At 46.2% G+C, this 18,759-nt stretch overlaps 1 protein-coding gene across 1 annotated transcript in view; it reads right to left on the bottom strand.

Annotated features, from left to right (window-relative positions):
• Positions 1-6,386: 6,386 nt before the first annotated feature.
• The window catches only part of LOC123026026 (IgGFc-binding protein-like), a 41,142-nt gene continuing 28,769 nt past the window's right edge, over positions 6,387-18,759 (bottom strand). The window contains exons 5-11 of the mRNA XM_044435260.1: positions 17,218-17,782; positions 15,736-16,340; positions 13,842-14,415; positions 11,662-11,861; positions 9,567-9,947; positions 8,536-8,824; positions 6,387-6,412 (exon numbers count right to left, since the gene is read on the bottom strand). Coding sequence (XP_044291195.1) covers positions 6,387-6,412; positions 8,536-8,824; positions 9,567-9,947; positions 11,662-11,861; positions 13,842-14,415; positions 15,736-16,340; positions 17,218-17,782 — 2,640 coding nt within the window. The remainder of the gene's footprint in view (positions 6,413-8,535; positions 8,825-9,566; positions 9,948-11,661; positions 11,862-13,841; positions 14,416-15,735; positions 16,341-17,217; positions 17,783-18,759) is intronic.

The following is an 18,759-nucleotide window of genomic DNA, read 5'->3' as shown; positions in this document are numbered from 1 at the left end:
TTTTTCTGAATGCATTTTATATGCTTTCTTTTCTGCACATTTCCCCATTTACACACACACACTTTTCCCGTGATTTGTGACAATAAGGCGAGGTACAGATTTCATTGGGTAACGGTATTCCAGTTGACGTGTCAGGTTAGGAGTTGCAAATTTGATAATTTTTCATAAAAATACAAACTGAATGAATGTCTTCACCCTTTCCTAATAGTCTCCTTTTTATTTAAGTTTTCATCTTCATGGTTCCAGGCAGCCCCTTAGCCACTGCCTTCTACAGAATCCATTTGTACAGAATTTCCTTCTACAGAATCCTTCTCCATTCTCATTATCTCAGTTTACTGTTGTTGGTTTAAACCAACTGACACCCAAGATTCCATGGCTGTTAATCATGCTCATTGGACTCTTTGACCACTTTCACATTTTTAAATGGTTGTTTACACTTCTGCAAATTTTAGGGTTTCTCTGACCTTACTCATATCCCTATCTTGTTTCTCAGTGACCCAATTTTGCCTCCTGTTGGTGCGAAGCATCCAAGTTTGCCATTTTAAGGTGCTAATATTCAATGCTTCTGCTCATCAAGCAGCTTCAGAACATGAAAAAAGTACAAAATAGAAAGCAATTGTACAATGATAGCTGAAATCAACAACAGCGGAAATTGTTGGATGGAATTCAGAAGCTTGAGCTAATTCTTTTTTTTTAAATTGAAAACCTTTAACTTAAACAAGTTAAAACTTTTCCATCCCTCAGGAAAATAAAAAAACCTGAAGATGCATTGGCTGCTTTTGCTTGAAATATCATACCAGAAAAGGTCATATACATGGGGATTTCAGAGGCTGAACTGTACTTTGCAAAGCCATCTACCTACGATAATGATGTTGATCTATTTCTGTGTGGCTTTCTATCTCCACTTTCATTTCCTTTTCCAGCTTCTAAGTTATCTTAGCACAACATTCTGAACTGTGCAGAAAATAATGTTGGTCATCCAGACCAAACACTGAAAGCATGCAAGTGGTGTGAGGTCAGACCACAGAGGTGGACTGTTTCCAATGTGCAAACATGGAGCATTCTTTCACATAAGCAGGAGTAGTCTTAGGGAGTAATTTGCTATGGCAAAAGCCCCAAATCCTTTTTTTTTTTTGGAGACTTGAATCTCTGGAATGTCATCTACTCCACCATCCTGCCATTCATGAACAGTACTCAACTCAGAACATGGCTGAAGTAAGCACAGGCCTGGATCTTTTATTCCCCAGTAATTGTGTAAGTTTGTATCCTAAAAGCATGGGTCATGCCTCTATCTGGAAATCAAGCAAGATGCTAAATAGTTTGCCTTCCATAAAATTTGAATCATGCTAATTATTTCTAGGCAAAAGGAGAAGGGGGCAGCAGAGGTTGAGGTGGCTGGATGGAGTCACTGGAGAGGTAGGTGTGGGGTTGGGTAGACTCCGGAGGATGGTGGAGGACAGGAGAGTCTGCAGGAATGTTGTCCATGGGGTTGCAAGGAGTAAGGCACGACTTTGCAACTGAACAACAGCAACTATTTCTAATCATTGACAGATATTAGCATATGGGATGCCATGCCATTTTTGTGTCCTATGGCCAGACGCATGGAGGTTTTCAGTGCCTTGTTCCACTCCCACACATAATTCTTTCCTTCATCTCCCTAGCCTGAAAAGAGCTACCTTTCCTCAGACTGCAAGATGAACTGCGTTTGCCAGCAGCCAGAGTCAGTGACATGTTTGCCCCACAGCTGTGGTACCAACGAAGTCTGTGGCCTGAGAGAGGGGCGGCGCGGCTGCTTCCCACCTGAGGGCTACTGCAGGCTGGAGCCAGGAGCAAAGCTCCTCTCATTTGACGGCCTGTCTGGGGCAGTTCCTACTCTGGGCTTCTTCCAGATGACTTCCCTTTGCAATGTCAGCTCTGAGAATTGGTTCCGCCTGATAGTGGCAGTCATGTCATGCCCGCCTGGTGAAACCGTTGGGGCCACCCTGCTGCATGTCTTCTTCAAGGGTGTATTCATCACCATCAGGGGCCAGAAGGAAGTCTGGGTAAGTGAGAACCTCTGCATGGAAGGTAACAGGTTTAATTGTATCTCAGAACAGTTATTTATCTTGCAGGACAGACAGCAGGACCAGCTTAAGCATCTTGGGTTCCCCTGGCAAGGTGCTCTTGCTGGATATCTGGGCATTCAGTTAGGTAGTCTCCTGGCTAGCAATGTTACACTGTGCTGAAAAAAACATGGCTGCCCCCACAAACAGTATGGTAGTCATGAGGACCATTTGTCTGGGTTGGCCCCATGGAAATAGGCCTGACCCCCAGCACAGTTTTGAAATAATAGTCAAAACCATACACAAGCAATAAGGCAATGGAAACAAACCAGTAACAAGACTAAAATCAGCAGCCAGATATAGACCATGGAATGGTGGGGTTAAGTGAACTAAACTAATCCAATGACACAACAAAGTAGGCTTTTGACAGCACAAGGTGGAGTGGCCTCACAATATAGGGATTTTCACAGCCTGGGTGCTGCAACCAAGAAGACCCTTCTCTCCATCCTGGCTGATCAGACCCCTGAGGGCAAGGCAGGCCTTCTGAGAATCAGCACGGCAAGCTCGCAGGGTCATGTTTTTGAACCAGCTCCCTGAGCCAGAATGGCAGTTTTGTTCTTCTCTAAACCTCTATTGCCATTTGCACAAAGAAGCACTGAAAACCACATCACTCGAGAACAATTGGTGCAGAATCAGCCCATTTGGCACAAATTACAGTAGGGCCATGTGGTTGTGAGTGCTTATTTGAGCAAATTTCATTTGTAGCTTTTTAAAACGTGTGCAAATTGCAGACTGTCTGAGAGACGGACGTCAGAGAACTTGTTCCCCCAGTGAAGCCTGCTTCCGTTCATCAGACTGGAAGTGGACAGGTGATCTCTCAAGCTCCAATACTCCAGATTCCTCTGTTTTACCACACCCCTAGTTGGATCCTAACTTAATTAAGTTGTCAAGCAAACTGGTTAACGCTCGTCTCCCTAGTTTTATGCCACATGCTTGGAGGGAGGCTTTGTTCTGCTCTACATTTTTTTTTCTTGGTGAAACCTTCCTTGACTGCAAGGCTCTGTGTGTGTGTCGCAGGTGAACGGGTTGCCAGTTCGGATCCCATCCAAAGTCACAGGCTCCATCCTCTTGGACCTGGCCAGCAGTGGTATCATCCTGCGCTCACCTCAGCTTCAAGTTACCCTGAGCCCAACTGGAGAGGTGGTTGTAGTCGCTGCCCCGACTTTAGCAGGCAAAGTATGTGGGGCATGTGGAAACTTCAACGGTGACCGGGAGGATGACTTGAAGGGCCCGGATGGAGTGGTTGCAAATATCATGTCTGAGCATTTGGCGTCTTGGAAAGCCAGAGATTTCTTCCCCTGGTAATTGTTTATTTATTTAAAACTTTTGTAGAGTGTCCCATTACTGAAGTCTCGGGAAGGTTTAACAATACAAAATGTTATTATTTTTTTAAACACAGCATCCTAAAATTCAGCTAATAATAAAACCCCAATTAAAACAGCCAGGTCTTAAAACATTGGGAAAATAAAAAGGTTTTGGCCTGGTGGAGAAAAGAATAAAGTGATGGCACCAGGCAAACCTCTCTGGGGAGCGAATTTCACCATTGGGGTGCCATCGCAGAGAAGGTCCTTAAGTTAGGGTTGGAAGAATCCATCCCTACAAACCCCATCAAAAAATAAAATAAAATAAAATAAAATCAGAAGGCTCCATGCATAACAAAAGATGCACAGTGTAATGATTCATTAGTGTGAAAATGTCAAATTGCTCTGTAATGTAGTATAGGAAAATAAACCTGACCCAGAAGTTTTGTCTGAGAATAGTTGTCTTGATGGTATTCCAACAGAAACTTTCAGGGCAATATTCAAAAGGTGGGGGAGGAAGGGGTGCAATTTGGAGAAAGGAATAGATTTGGGCCGCTTATCTCATTGCAAGAGAAGTAGAGAGGTACTTCTCTCCCTCCGCCTTTCCCCCATTTCTTTTTGAGAAATGTTCTTGTGCCACTACAGGATTAGCAGCTGAGTTTCTCCCAGTTGTTGCCGTTCTCTCACCTGGATGGGGCACCATACCTTAGGACATTTGTGGTGGTGGAGGACTGGGAGCTGTAAAGAGAAGCTCCACAGCCATTTTAAAGGCGAGAGTGGTCCTGCTGCCGCCATCAGTCCAGGATGGCGACTCCCTATACTTAGGGGTGACCCTTAAGATATTTATTGATGTAGGAAGGGGAAAATGGACCACCACGCAGAGAACCATTTTCTCATGCTAAGACAAAAAACACAAACTGATATGACTTCTTTATTGGCATCTTGTAAAATTGTGCTACATTTGCATGTTAGTTTCTTGGACACTGATTTTTGTGCCCAGTAGGCACCTTGCCAATGATTCGTTACACAATTTAATCCAGTTATGAATCACTCAGTTAAACAGGATCCTGCGTATGAGGGATGGATGTTTTATGGAGGTCCCAGTCAAATTGTCCTCTTTTGGGCCTCTTTCTCAGTCAGCAAGCTCTGGTGGACTTACCTGGCATCAGTAGCACCATGTTAGGAAGTGCTGGGCAGCTGAGTCTAGCTACCCTCTTAATTTCCCATAATGCTCCAGAATGTTGCCACATCAGGGGCATGGTGGGAAATAAAATTTAGCAGTAGCTGAACTGGTGATAAAAGTAGATTGCCACTGTAGGAGGAAGTGATACCACTTGGGACCCTGGCATGGGGGAATAACCCTTTGTCCCCCCACTGCAGTCCTAATATGGATCATCCGTCCTGTGCTTGCTAGTTGCATTTCGGAAAAGATTCCATTCTCTCCAATGGAAGCTTTTCCATCAATGCAAAAAGGGGATGTGGGTTTCTAGATGTGGACTGGGACTGCAGTTGGGAGCAAAGGATTAAGGACACTACTCACCCCCTTGTAGATCAGGTACCTGCACCTGCAATTTCCTTTTTAAAAAAGCAATGCAGTTGCTGATCACATGAGTGCTGGTGTGTCTAGTTTGGTGCTAGTTAGTTCAGATTCTGATATGTTCTGCTATATTTTCTCTCCCCTCACCCCCTGCTCCCTTTTTCTTTCTCAGTCTGGTTTAAGAAAAGAATCACCCAGGAAACTGAAAATCCCAAATAGATGCTGTCGAACAGTAAAGGGAAATGGGCTTACGTCTGGATGAGGAAATATATTAAATGTAGAACTTGGAAAATCCTTGTGAGCTTTCTCCTAATTGGTGGGATTTTCACAGAAAAGGCTGCTTGATGCTGCTGGTCTGACGCATTATCTACAATCATGTTTGGTCTTAGAAGTTGGCTTCTAGTTCCCCTGCTGGCTTTGCTCATTTTCAAAATACAGGCTTGGTTCTTGTTGGAAGCTGCTCTGTTCAATAAAACTTTGTCTTTAGCTCTTTGAATTCATGGTGAATGAGTGTTTCTGCAGTGGCAGTGGCCAGAAAACAAACCATGGGTAATAAATTATTTTGGCCTCACTTTATCTGAATTCCCTCCTGAGCCATAAGCAATAGCACAACTATAAGTTTGAGCTAAATTACTGCATCACCATCTTGTGGCTGTGTGATGGTACATACAGAAGGACGGAGGAAGAATTCTGCACCCCTTGGTCAGGGGAAACATCTAAGGGAGCTGATCTTAATTGCACAAAGAATCTGGAAGCAAATCCTCAGTAAAGTGGTGGGTCCAAAGCCTCCCATTGCTGAATCTGCAAAGATGGACTCACACGTATGCAGCCCTTTTATTTTACTGAAAGCTTTTATTGATTCTTCTAGCACATTCAGGTGCAGGTCAAGACACAGCAATGAATGAAACCTGAGTGTTCCTGTCCTCAAAGGCCACCTGGACCAAGAAAGGTGGTTTGTTCTGTACGAGGGAACAGCTATCCCAAGCCAGACCGTCATGTCACTTGGTGGCTCTAGGTGCAGGATAGGGTGCCTTGGAGTCAAGTGTGTATAAGTGACTTAAGCTAATGTAAAATATTAACAGAACTGGCAAATTCTATCAATCAGGTGCTAGCTAGTGGTCTAAGCTATATACAGTCTCGAGAGAGCAGAGTAGCTTTCCTTGGCCTGATGTGCTCCAGATGTTTTGTCCAACCACTCCCAGCATGCTGGCTGGGCCCTATGGGGATTAAAGTCCAAAATATTTGGAGGGCTCCAGGTTGTGGAAGACTGTAACACAGTTGTTCTAGGGGGAGGCAGTGACTGTTGGCTCTGCATGGAATGTGGCACATGGGAGATGGGCTGCCCGCCCTTTCCCTGGGAATTGGTGAGGCAGAAGGTGTCTTTGCCCTTATACAGTCCCAAGAGTATATCTGAGAGCATCTGAAGGCCAATCATGTTGCTAGGCTTCAGTAGGAGTGGATTTTAAAACGAGCTAGAAGAAAGAAGAAGACAATAAGGCATCTTCAGTATCCTGCATTATACAATCCAAATCCACCCGCACCACTTCTTGGGGAAAGAATTGCCTAAAATTTATTGATGCATTAGGATGAGCAGTTCCCAAGCACTGTGCAGACATTGGGTTGGACCCAGGTGTTTGAGCAGACCCACTGAAATGAGCAGATTTCAATCAGTCTACCTTAACTTTGGCTAAGTCTGAATCCCACAAATGGTACTCACATGGGGGAAATGAATGTCTGAATAGAGCTTGTACTGATTACACATGAGTGACAAGAAGTTCTTACAGAGTATTCTTCATCCCTGGAATCAGCCCTAATTATAAAGGGGTTCACCTGCATGTGAGTGGGTCTCAACTATGCAGGAGATAGGGGTGTGCATGTAAGTTCTGCCTTCCCCTGCAATATCGCTCTGTGCCCAACTGAACTTTGGACCTTCACACATTCAGCACTCAAATAAGGCTGTGGAACCACATTCAGCATATGATAGGAAACCCTGATAAGAAAGGGATTCGGAGTCAGTTGAAATCAGAATGCCCTTTTGAGGTTGCCAGGGGCTTCTGGAAGTTCAGCATTTGTGTTTCCCAGTGTCCCTTGCACAGTTTAATCTCACTTGAGTTATGGGGAGAGGCCTCCTTCACATGCACATGTTCTTGGATCATTCAGTCCCGGTTCTCAACTGTCCCTGAGTTTTCCACACCCTTGCTTCTTAAGGAGTTTGTCTTACACTTGATTGGTAGCCTCATCCTATAAACTCTTCTGCCTATGCTTAGAAAATACAAACTTAAGAACACATCACAAAGAGAGACACACCTTACTCTGTCTTTTAAACTTAGCTCGTACAGACTCCCACTTCCAGAAAAGGGTCTGGTCCAGCAGCTCACAGTTCAGAATGATGCTTGTTCTGTATTGCTATGATTAGCTGCAGCCATTGCCAAAAATTCTAGGCATCCAGATGAATAATTTGGCCTAAACATCCTCAGTGTTAATCCTCAATAGCTCCTCTGTGCCACTGAGTTTGCAAATGAGGCTGGGCTGCAACCAGCCTCCCATGGTGAGAAGATGGGACTGCAGGATGCTAAAAAGACTGCCATAGATGCAAACAGTACAAACCCATTTCCTTAAACAAATGAAGGACCAGTTGCCAGTCCTGATTAGGCATGTGTGAGAATTCTGTTTCAGGGCTGAAATCTTGATGGATTTTCCCAGTTTGGCCCTGAGATACTTTGTTCCATTTCTCCCTGCTGGTGTTGGTTCAATCTGTAGCAAGTTGATCCAATCTGTGGATTCCATTTTTATTTTAAGGGTGGAAATGTGAGTTAATTGGAGATTTCTGGGAGGGATTCTTGGAATTTTTGCAATGGGCTCAGTACTTAAAAACAATTGGCCGGCTTGTGCAATGTGCATGACCAGAGGTTCACCCATCTGCCCTGTCCTACCTCCTTCACTCAGGAAAACACAAAGTGAAGGATGAAATCGATTACAGAATGTAATTGGGACTAAATGAAGCAAAGTGTGAAGAGGACAAAACTGACGAAGATATTTACAAGTGGGGGATATGCCTCTGAGGGACTATATAGGAGACATGCAAACTTGTGATCCTGTGTACTCATGCAAGATCCCACATATATATGTGTGTGTGTGTGTGTGTGTGTGTGTATCTTCATTTGTACTCATTTCAAGATCTCCCATGAAGAAGATCCAATTTGCACAAATTACCATTCTGCAAATGGCAGCCCTCCCCACAAATGCAAAACATTTCCAGAATCAGACAAAACAAAACAAAACAAAACAGAAACAGAAACAACAGCAACAGAAACGAAACAAAATGAGCACAACCATCCGCCATTGCTTACTAGAACAGAAACACTGTGCAATTCTGTCAGGCCTAAACTGAAAGGCATTTCCAGAAGTGCACAGCCTTAGTCTTGATCATTCTAGGTCACTATTGGGCACCTAGATATTTGCATATCTTTTTACTTATTTCTTTAGAGATCATGAGTCCATTGTTCCAGAGCCTATGTACTAATCTCAGTAGGTACTTTTGTGAACTAAGATGAGACCATTGAGAAATCTGAGCTACATTTCTACGCTCACCTACCATTTTGCATCGCTGTTGTGACGCTCCAGTGGCTGATGACCTCTGTAATGGTGTGAGCTATCCTGCCATTGGGCAACCGCAGGTCATCTGCACCATTGCCGTTGAAGTTCCCACAAGATCTGAATACTTTGTTGGCCAGTGTCCCGCTGAGAGCCACTGTCAAGTCTCCTCTGGTGCTGTAGAGAACCTTCAAGTCTGTTCCTTGGGTCACTATAATCATGTCTTGGGCCTGGCTCACTGATACCTCCCTTGAAGGTTGGGCTGGGAGAGTCACCGGATGCCCATTCACCTATAACAGGCAACAGGAAATGGGTCACACGGATACACCAAGAACAGTGTGAAGATTTTTGGAAGAAGGGTGTGATGAACAGATGCATAGGTGACAAAAATACCACAAGGTGTCTTTTCTTAAAGTATTCTGTGCTTACTTTTATTTATTTATTTATATTTATTTTTCGATTTATATCCTGCCTTTTTCCTAATCTGCCTTTTTACTTATCTACAGTAGGGGTGTAGAAGGTACATTATCAGAGGACTTTCATGGCATCTCTGAATTGTGGACAAACCTAGGGAATGTGAATTTCTGAATATCTGTTCTCTTTATTCTCAACATGACAAAGATCCTCCACTGAGAACCATTTTGTTATAGCGGCTAGTGTTGGACTGGGACTCAGGAGATCTGGATTCCAATTCCCACATTGCCATGAAGCCTGCTGGATGATTTTGGGTCAGTCAATGATAATTGCCCTAGCCTATTCTGCAGGGTCACTGCAAGGATGAAATGGAGAGGAGCACTGTATAAGCTGCCTTGGGCTCCTTGTGAATGCTGAGACAAAGGGAGTGCAATAGTAAGTGTAAGAAGAAGAATGCAAAAGTTCTCAAATTTGACGCAGGCCTTTCTCTCACTTCCTTGGCATGCCTTCCTGAGTCTCCCTCTCACTAAACCTGCATGTCCAGGGCCACGTGATTCTACGCCACCTTTGAATTGTCAGTCAAATTCAGATGGTAAGCTTATTGAGGCGGGAACTTACCGAGACTGAGCTGTCCTGTTTCAGTAGCACAATAAGCTTGTGGAAGTAGACAGTGACAGCAACCACAAGGGGTGTAGGACACTGGGGACACTTCTTCAACTGCACCACCACTCGGAACCAAGATTTAGACTTGGCGTTGACTAGTGCTGTGATCTCATAGGAGCCATCAGATGGAACCTTTCCAGAGACCCCATCATAGGTGGTAAAGATATGCCCTTGGGTAATGGTGCAGTGACCCTCTTGCCGAGCACAACTCCACTTGCCATTACTCAAGACACAGGATTCTGCAGCTGCACATGGGAGTGGCGTGCACACCACCCGGCCCAGGCGTTGGCAGACACATTGCTCTCTGCAGTTGGCTGTGATCACCTTCGTTCCAACCTGCCAGTAAAAACACAACAATGTTAGGCGCAGTGGGCTGGGTAGAAGCTGGGACTCTTGATGGCACAAGTTTTGGTGCCACCATTGACAGCCTATAAGGTAGAATGATGCTATAACTTATCTTCTTTCTGTGATCATCCCAGTGGGAAACGCGTGAAACTCCTCCCACCCAGATGAACGACTGCCAGCCTTGTCCTTCTGCCACTTCTGTCCTGTGATCTGGGCAGTCTATATGAGCCTCAGTTTTCCTGCAGTTTGGACCATCCCTCTGGAATCTTTCCCATTTCAGTTCCCTTTCCTTCTTACTCACCCTTCCTCATCCATCCCTGTTATTTTGCTGCTTCTTTTTACGCAATGAGAATGACAATGTTTTCCCTTTTAATGGCAATACCTGCTGACCCAGTAGTAAAGTCACACCATGATTTCCCAGTGGTGGGGCTGTAGATCTTATGATCTGGAGGCTAAAAGGATGGATATTTCAGACATGCTAAACCACCATCCTAAACTTCACTACTGCTCAAAAGGATTCAATATGCATATAATCATATTTGAAACTGAGAAGTACATGACAACAAGAGCTAGGGATGAGTGGATTTTCTTTGCAAGTTGCTGTATTTCATGCCTCCTTAATTCTTGCTTATCAAGGAGAACTTCAAAAATAATTTCCTGAATTGGATCCTGTTCAGTTGGCTGCAGCTTTCATTTCATTAGCATTTCCCTCATCTACTCTGTATCGCCCACCCTCCCCCCACAAAAAGCAAAGCTAAACCAAATCCAACCAGCAACTAAACAGAAGTATTGGCAGGAAATCTGACTGCCTTTTTGTACCTTCCTCAGATCTGCCATCAATGTGGGGCACTGTGTATGCTTGTTAGAGTGTGTGTGCATGTGTGTGGAATAGAGACCGGTGGAACAATAGTGGAGAATAGTGGGAGAAAATTAAGCACAGTAGGCTTTTATAGAAAAGTGATCTGCCAGGAAGTATATCAGCTCTGCAAAATGCAAAGCTACAAATCAAGAGGCTATTGCAGTTGTTGCTGGTTTATGATTGCTTCTCTTGTATCTCTCAACAATGCAACAGCCCCTTCCCAGATGGATGATGAGCTTTGTGCTAAGCAGAAAAGTGATCAGAGAGAGCAGGGATGTGCCTTGGTCTGCAGCCTCCTCAATGGGGAGAATGCACTATGGGAATCAGATGACGTGGCTCCATGAATCAAAGCTGTGGCTGCAGCCCTGATGTGACCCTGCCTGGTGGCAGCACCCAGCATGTGCAGACATGTTGCAGAGGTCATCATAAATAGTTCCCCACATCTGCATTCATAAGTCCGATATAGGAATATGCAAATGAGTGATATTTGAGATTGGCGTGCTCTCCAACCATCTTCACGCCATTCGCCTCATGCCTGATTCTGCACCAACTGGAAATCCGTGCAAATCAAGGAGTGATCAAGTGGGAGATTTGCTCTCCTTTTCTCCATAGACTAAAGCAGGGCCAAGTGGGTGTTCAAAGGAAATTAGCACAAATCCAGCTGGGAATCAAGAATGCACCAAAGGTGAGCTCAGATTCAAAAAATTGTGGACATTGTTGGCACACGTACCAAACTGATCCACATTCAGTTTTGAGTGGGGCACATTTGTGTACTTTGTGAGCAAAAATGAAATGGCCATACATCCCATCCATAAGTCCCTGCAACATAAACTTTCTCTCACTTGCCTTAAACCACATGCCCTTGTGGAAGCATCGGCATTGGCTGATGGGTGCACAGTGGTACCCAGCCATGAAGTAGCCCTTCCGGCACTGGCATCCTTCGGCACAATTGTTGGGGCACTTGGTGATGGTGGTCGCCTCTTTGCATCTGCTTGGACAAGCCCTGGTGCAGAGTTCGTAGTGACTGTTGGCTGGGCATTTCATAGCTGCAAGGAAGAGAAGAGGAGGCGGCTACTGCCTGGATAATGGGGAGGAGGAATACCTAGGAAGCTGCTTTGTACCCCACCAGACCACTGGACCTTCTAGTTCAGCAAATATTACCAAGGTCATGACTCAGACTCTGCTAGTAGTATGAGTAATGGAAATGCTGGTGGAATACATTAGCCCTATATCTCTTCACAATACTGAAACTCGACATTCCTGAGCCTTGAAATCCCTTTTCGTGTGCCTGTGCTTGGGCTTATTGATCCCTGAAAGATCCTTTTCCTCCTCTCATGGTCAAGGCTAAGCCATAGTGGAAGGGACCAATTGTTAGACTGGGGCATCAGAGACAAGAGGAAGAGGCCAAGGTCAAAACTGAGGCCCAGGCGAGAACTCTGAAACAAGGAACAAAGTTGTGGGTTGGAGCCGAGGAATGCATTCATCCAAGAATGTATTCATCACATCTAGAAAGACTGCTATTGCTCTGGAAAACGCCCCACCCCAGTGGGAAGTCGCTTGTAGGCCTTTCTGGCTAATGGCCAGCCTGGATAAGCAGGGTCATTAGAGCCGGTGAGATTGCTTCAGTACCCATGGAAACACCCCTAACTAGAGTTCTGCTAGTTCCTGACATAGGACAGCTACCTACACAATTGAGGGTTCCTAGTTCCAAGCCTTCCAGGCACCTCCTAAATCCCTGCCTCCCACCTGCAGACATTTGGAAAACCCTGGAACCTGGCTACCTTCTCCTCCAGTTACATTTTTGGCCCAGGTCTTCTGGAGTGGCCAATGTTGTCATTTTTGGCACTCTATTTCAATTATATATGATTTTTATATGCAATGGGTATTTTGGTTTGCTTTTAGGCTCTTGCTCAATCGCATTGTGGCTGACCCCATCCTGTTTGCTGGCTCTTGTTTTCCTCATTATACTTAAGACCTCCCATCCTTCTTTCATCCCTTGCCATTGCAGACCTGGAGAGGGCCACAGGATGTGTGTGGGCTTCTGCCACCTACTCCCTGGTGTGCCCCATGCCCCTGCTGAAATAGGCAGCATGGGGAGGGTGATGGTTTTCTGACAAGCCACTACAGAGTGGGAAAAAGGGTGCAAGTAACGTAGCAAAGAGTGAGTCAGAAGGGCCTGGGCCATCTAGTCTGACCTCTGGCACCAGCCGGCTCCACACACGACCTGCCCACCATGTGCACATCCAGCCTATCCTTGAACATCCGCACCGATGGGGCCTCAACGACCTCCCGTGGAAGCCCATTCCACACCCTCGGGGTCCTGACTGTCAGGAAGTGCTTCCTGTCATCCAAATGGAGCCTTGGCTCCCTGAGCTTTGCCTCGTTGGAGCACGTCCTGCCTTCCTCTGCAGGGGAGAACAGGTCTCTACCCATCTCCATGTGACATCCCCTCACATACCTGGATGTTGTCAGGTCAAGTACCTAGAGAATAAACTCAACGTGGCATGTTTTTACCACTCTAGAGCAAATTTGGTAGCCCATGCAACTCTGCCTATTTCTGATCTAGGGCTACAGCAGAAATGCTAACTTTACAAATAACTGGGCTGGGATCTCTTCACTGTAATGCTGCTTTTGCATCACTGGACCCAGTATATGGATAGATGGGTTGATACCCCTATCAACCCTATGCATGGATGCATAATGGGTGTATTATTGTGCATGGCTGCTAGGCATGGTCCAAGGCCCCCTGTTGCAACCTCTTTATCCTCCCATTTCCCTAGTTCTTAAACAAAACCTAATTTCTTTCCAAAACCATTTCAAGCTGAACATTGCTGCTTAGGCACTGCAAGGACATCAGAAGGGTTAATTTTTGCTTGCTTGGGGGAGGGGGGGCAACCCAGAGACTGCCTTGTGCACTGGGCATCTCTGTGCCAAAAGTACCCCTCCCAGACACCTCTGCTTTGCCTCTGTAGCCAGAGGCAATGGACAGCCTCTCCTTGGAAGATTGGTTCTGCAGGGTCACTTACGGCAGAATGTTGCTGTCCTCCAGGGCTGGATCTTGACCCCAGCAGCTTGGCAAGCAATGGCGTAGCTGCGAATAGCTCTGCACAGAATAACAGGGTTCCCTCTCGCCTTGCAGAGATCGTGCACGCAGTTGTTATAGAAGTCTGTGGGGTTGATGGTGGAATAACACGCACTGAATGGGCCATATGGTGCCTGCAGGATGCCACACTGGCTGTTCTGCACGTAGCTGGCCTTCCGGCTCTGCTGGCAAGCCCCACACACGGAAGCAGCACAGTCCTCAGCACAGGCGGCAGTGGGGCCATCCACTTTCCAAGCAGTCACAAAGGATCGGATGCTCATGGCAGGGTGGCCAGTGGGAAGGAAGAAGTCATCATGGGGCCTGCCATTGTAATTGCCACACAAGCCACACATCTGGCCCTGGTACGTGTCAGGCACTTTGACAATTAGATGGTAGAGCTGATCAAAGGAGATGAATAAGCCAAAGTCTGTCCGGAGCACGATGTTGTCACCATGGTAGTAGACCCACATCCCATCATTCTCCAGGCGGAAAGGTAAGTAGGTGGTTGCACCATTTACCTGTGGCATCAACAGTGGAGAGTTAGTGGGAATCTAACAGGCAGGCGGAAGAAGAGGTCTGATGTGCCCAAAGCAAACTCTCTAAGTTAGTCTACTGCAGTGCACTCTGCCTGAGAGTGCTCTTGAAGGCAGCTCAGAAGCTGCAGCTTGGGCAAAACACAACAGCCAGGCGAGTAAGCCTGAACAGGTAAGATAAATTCTGGCCTGCTTGTCTTAGTTGCCTGAATGCTTCTGATCCAGATCCGAGGAGCTAGTTTTAAGCTATACTGCCTGACTTGGGACTGCAAAACCTGATGGATCACCTCTCTCGGGCACAATCTACCTGGACACCCTGGGGAGACTTAGAGAGTGGCAACAAGTGGGAGGGACTTCTCAGTGGCAGTCCCCAATAGTGGCATAATCTCCTCACTGAAGCACACCTGGAGCCAATACTGCCATCCCTCTGGGAAGAAGCTAGCTCTCTGTGCTGAGGCACTGAAATACATCTGAGGCTATTTTGATGGCTTGATGGACCATGTCACCTCTGATGAGACCTCCCTCAAATTTAAAGACACCTCTCTTTATATTTCTTTTATAGATTCCTTCATAGAGATGGGCCTGTTTCTCTCAAAACAGCATTTTCAGATAGAAAGTTCAGCCTCAGTATATGATCTAGATGAAAAAAGAGAGAAATTGGAATGTGGCACAGAAGTAACAAGATTAATGGATGAGATTTGCCAGACAGCTGCTGAAAACAGAATTGTCTCAGGTTTGGGAGAAGATGTGTAAAACAGGAAGGGTCTGAGAAGAAGAGATGTAAATTCATTAACTGAATGAACGAGTGTCAAGCCAATTGGATGGTCCCATTAACTAATGTCCAATATTCCAGCTATCTGCCTCAGAAGCAGCATGAACCTCCCTGCGGGTGGAGGCAAGCCTTTTTGGAAGAGAAGGGAGAAGGGTGTCTTCAGTTTGGAATCAACTCTTCAATTGTGCAAGGGCTGCTTCCACAAATTGAAGGGAATGTAACATTGGTGGTACTTGAGAACAAGCTTCTTACGAAGCACCCTGTGTCACAAACCAACCCCCATCTGGCTTATTTTAAAAGGCCTCAGTCTAGATCTGCTTGGAAAGAGAAAAGGTTAATGACATGCTCATGACACTCTTGTCCTCTCCAGCCATCTATCAGTGTTCATCTGACCATATCACTATCCCAGCTATGTTTCTTTCATACCCACCCACCTGGCTGCTGCATCCCTTTTCTCTATTTATTTAACAGCCCATGTCCTCCCAGCAGTGCCATGTTTCCCATCATTACCACTCCAATTCCCAAAGCCTTACCAAGATGAAGCCTCTCTTTTCCCGCAAGATGGAGATGGTGTTTTGGAAAGCGATGACAGACACAACCTTCGTTACAGAGACCTTGCCCCTGGACCGCCTCTCATTCTCCACATGGACCGAGAAGGAAGGAACAGAGCTCTTGAGTGTGCAGCTTCTAGCGAGGATGTAGGTGCAATTGCTCTGGATGTCAAATTTGGAACCATCAAAGGTGAGGTAGTGGGGGTCGCCAGACACGTGGCATGTCCCGCTCCTCCTGGAGGCAACCCCATGGCATGTCTGGACACCATCGATCAGACGACACTCCTCATGAGGGCCACAGGAGGAACGGTGGCACTCCATGATACCACCAACTTGGCAGACACATCTCTCCTTGCAAAATCCATTGAGATAGAAAGATTCACCAGCCTTGTAGTAGAAGCCTTGATGGACACAGCCACACTGGGAGATGGGGACACACTGGTCTCCACTCAAAACGAAACCCTCATTGCATTCACAACCCTCACGGCACTTTGCTGTGCAGAGCACTGGGTTAAAGAGGCTGCGGCACGTCATGGGGCAATCACTGGCACAGACTTTATAGTGGCTGTTTGCTGGGCAGTCAGGCACTGGAGAGACGGAGAGAGGCATCAGTGACACAGGTGAGCTACATTCCATCTTTCTTTGTTAGTTGCAGAGCCATGCCCGACCCATCATGACCCAATGAACAACATTCGTCCAGGCTCTCCTGTCCCCCACCAGCCCCTGGAGTTCACCTAAGCCCACACCCACCACCCCAGTGACTCTTATCTGCCCACCTCAGCCTCTGCTGTCCCTTTCTCCTTTTGTTGTCAATCATTTCCAGCATCAGGGTCTTCTCCGGTGAGCTGTTCCTTTTCATTAGGTGGCCAAAGTATTTGAGTTTCATCTTTAGTATCTGGCCTTCTAAAGAGCAGTCAGGGTTGATTTTCTACTTTCCATCTTATATACCAATTACACCCTCTAGCCCAATGATGTTAGTCTCCTGAATCAAAACCAGAGGTGCAGAACCTCCTTCAGCCTGAGGTTCAAATGCCTTTCAGAGAAGCTTCCAGTGGCTGCATTTGAGTGATGGGTAGGATTGAAGGCATGCAGAATGCTGTAGCCAGATTAATAACTGGAACCTCTAGGTTCAGCCAGATAAAACCAGTTGTGGGCCACTTCCATCTTTAAGGGCAAATGTATCAGCATATTCTCATGTGAAACTCTTACTGGCAGTGGCTAAGTCTAATGAAGAGTACTGCAAGAGGAGAGACCTTGCACAAAAGTCAGGAACCACCAAACCAGCAATGGTTGGAGGAAAGAGGATGGGGGGAAAACAAGGAGGCATGGTCTTCTGCAGAACTCCGGAAAGGTGAATTGGGACTGATGGTGAGGTTTTCCCCGGGGCTGCTGTTCTCAAACCCTGCCTCTTTCCCACTCCATCAGTGAAGTGTGAAGAGTAACACGTCTTGCTTGTGGACTTACTGCACAAATTCGTGGATCTCCATTCATAGATGTGTATCCCAGCTGTTTGGCAGGCTGCAACATAGGATGACAGAATGTGACAGATGACATTCTTGTTGCCTCTGTTGGAGCAATAGTCAAAGACACAGTCTTTGAAGTATGACTGAGGTGGCACCATTCTGTGACACATCTTAAAGGGGCCATGCTTGTCCAGGAGGATGCCACATTCCTTGCTGGTGCTCTGTACACGCTCCACAGTCACGAGGTCATGGCAGGCCTTCTTCTCCTTCTCAACACAACCTGGAATATCTCGCACCTTCCAGCTTCTGCCAAACTCTCCTGGATTAGTGGCTGGCATCCCATTTTGTTGCAGCATGTCATCATCTGCCCACCCGTTGTAGTTACCACACAAGCCACACAGGTAACCCCTGTAGGTGCCTGGCACCGTGAGACGAATATTGTTCTTCCCATCAAAGGTGACTGTTAAACCAAAATCAGTAGTGAGGACAATATCCCAGCCCTGGCGGTAGAGGGAGACCTTGTCGTATTCAATGTTGTAGGGCAAGTTGATCAGTAGGCCATTCAGCTGGGAAACGAGTGGGAAGAGAGAAATCATTTAGAACCTTGGCGTGAAACAGACCTTTCCTTGGGAATGCAGTTCTGAGGGAACATGGACCTTGATTGCCCCACATGCTGAAGAAACCAGAGTGGGGTGAGTGCAAAGCTATTCTCTCCACAAATGGATTGGGCCTAGGGTGGCCATGTGCCCTTCTGTGCAGAGGACTGTCTTCCTTTGTTTGATGGGCTGCCTGGTTCAAGTCCACTTTATAGACAAAGGATACAAGGCCAGAAGACACTGTCTGGGCAGCCAGAGGTGGAGACCCATGGAGACCTTGGCAATTCTTTTGTGGTCGCACCTTAAGAGGACCCCCTCCAGCCTCTTAGCTTGTGCGGTTCTTTCTATGCTGGCTGAGGCCCTGAAGACAAAGGCTGATGCTAGGGGAAGGCATTCTGGGGGATGGAGAGTGCCTCAGCCCCTCCTCCCCCTGAGGTGGGAGGCAACATTTTGATGGCTGAATAGGCCATTTAAATGTTTTTGAAGGCGAGGAGAAGGTAAAGGCACTCCTCTTTCCTCTGCTCCTCTTACACTCAACTGGATGCCTCTAACTGAGTTCAGCAGGTCATGGCCAGCTACATAGGACTGCACCCCAAGAACCCCAAGAAGTGACAGTGGTCTGGACTTGGGAGTTTCCCAACTACTCTTAAGACCTGGACAGCAGACTGGGCAGGTAAGCACAGGAATATCCTGGCTCCAGTCTTTTGTACCATAGTTATTTGTGCTATGTCTTCTTTTAAATTATAGCAATCATTTCTAAATTTGTATCTATACATGTATATGAACCTGTGCACATTTTATGTATATTGGAGTCCTCTTTTCTGATGATACATTGAAATGACCACTCCAACTGTACCTTTTCAAGCATTTCATTTTGAAATACTCATTTTAACCAGTTTCAGTTTCTTCTGCCACTGCACTACCCAATTCCTGTCCCCAGGAGAAAA

This window comes from Varanus komodoensis, unplaced genomic scaffold, assembly GCF_004798865.1.
Source record: "Varanus komodoensis strain SLA01 unplaced genomic scaffold, ASM479886v1 scaffold29_1, whole genome shotgun sequence".
In the NCBI taxonomy this organism is placed as follows: Eukaryota; Metazoa; Chordata; class Lepidosauria; order Squamata; family Varanidae; genus Varanus; species Varanus komodoensis.
Note: the sequence above shows the minus strand (reverse complement) of the source record. Positions and strands in the feature narration are given on the sequence as shown.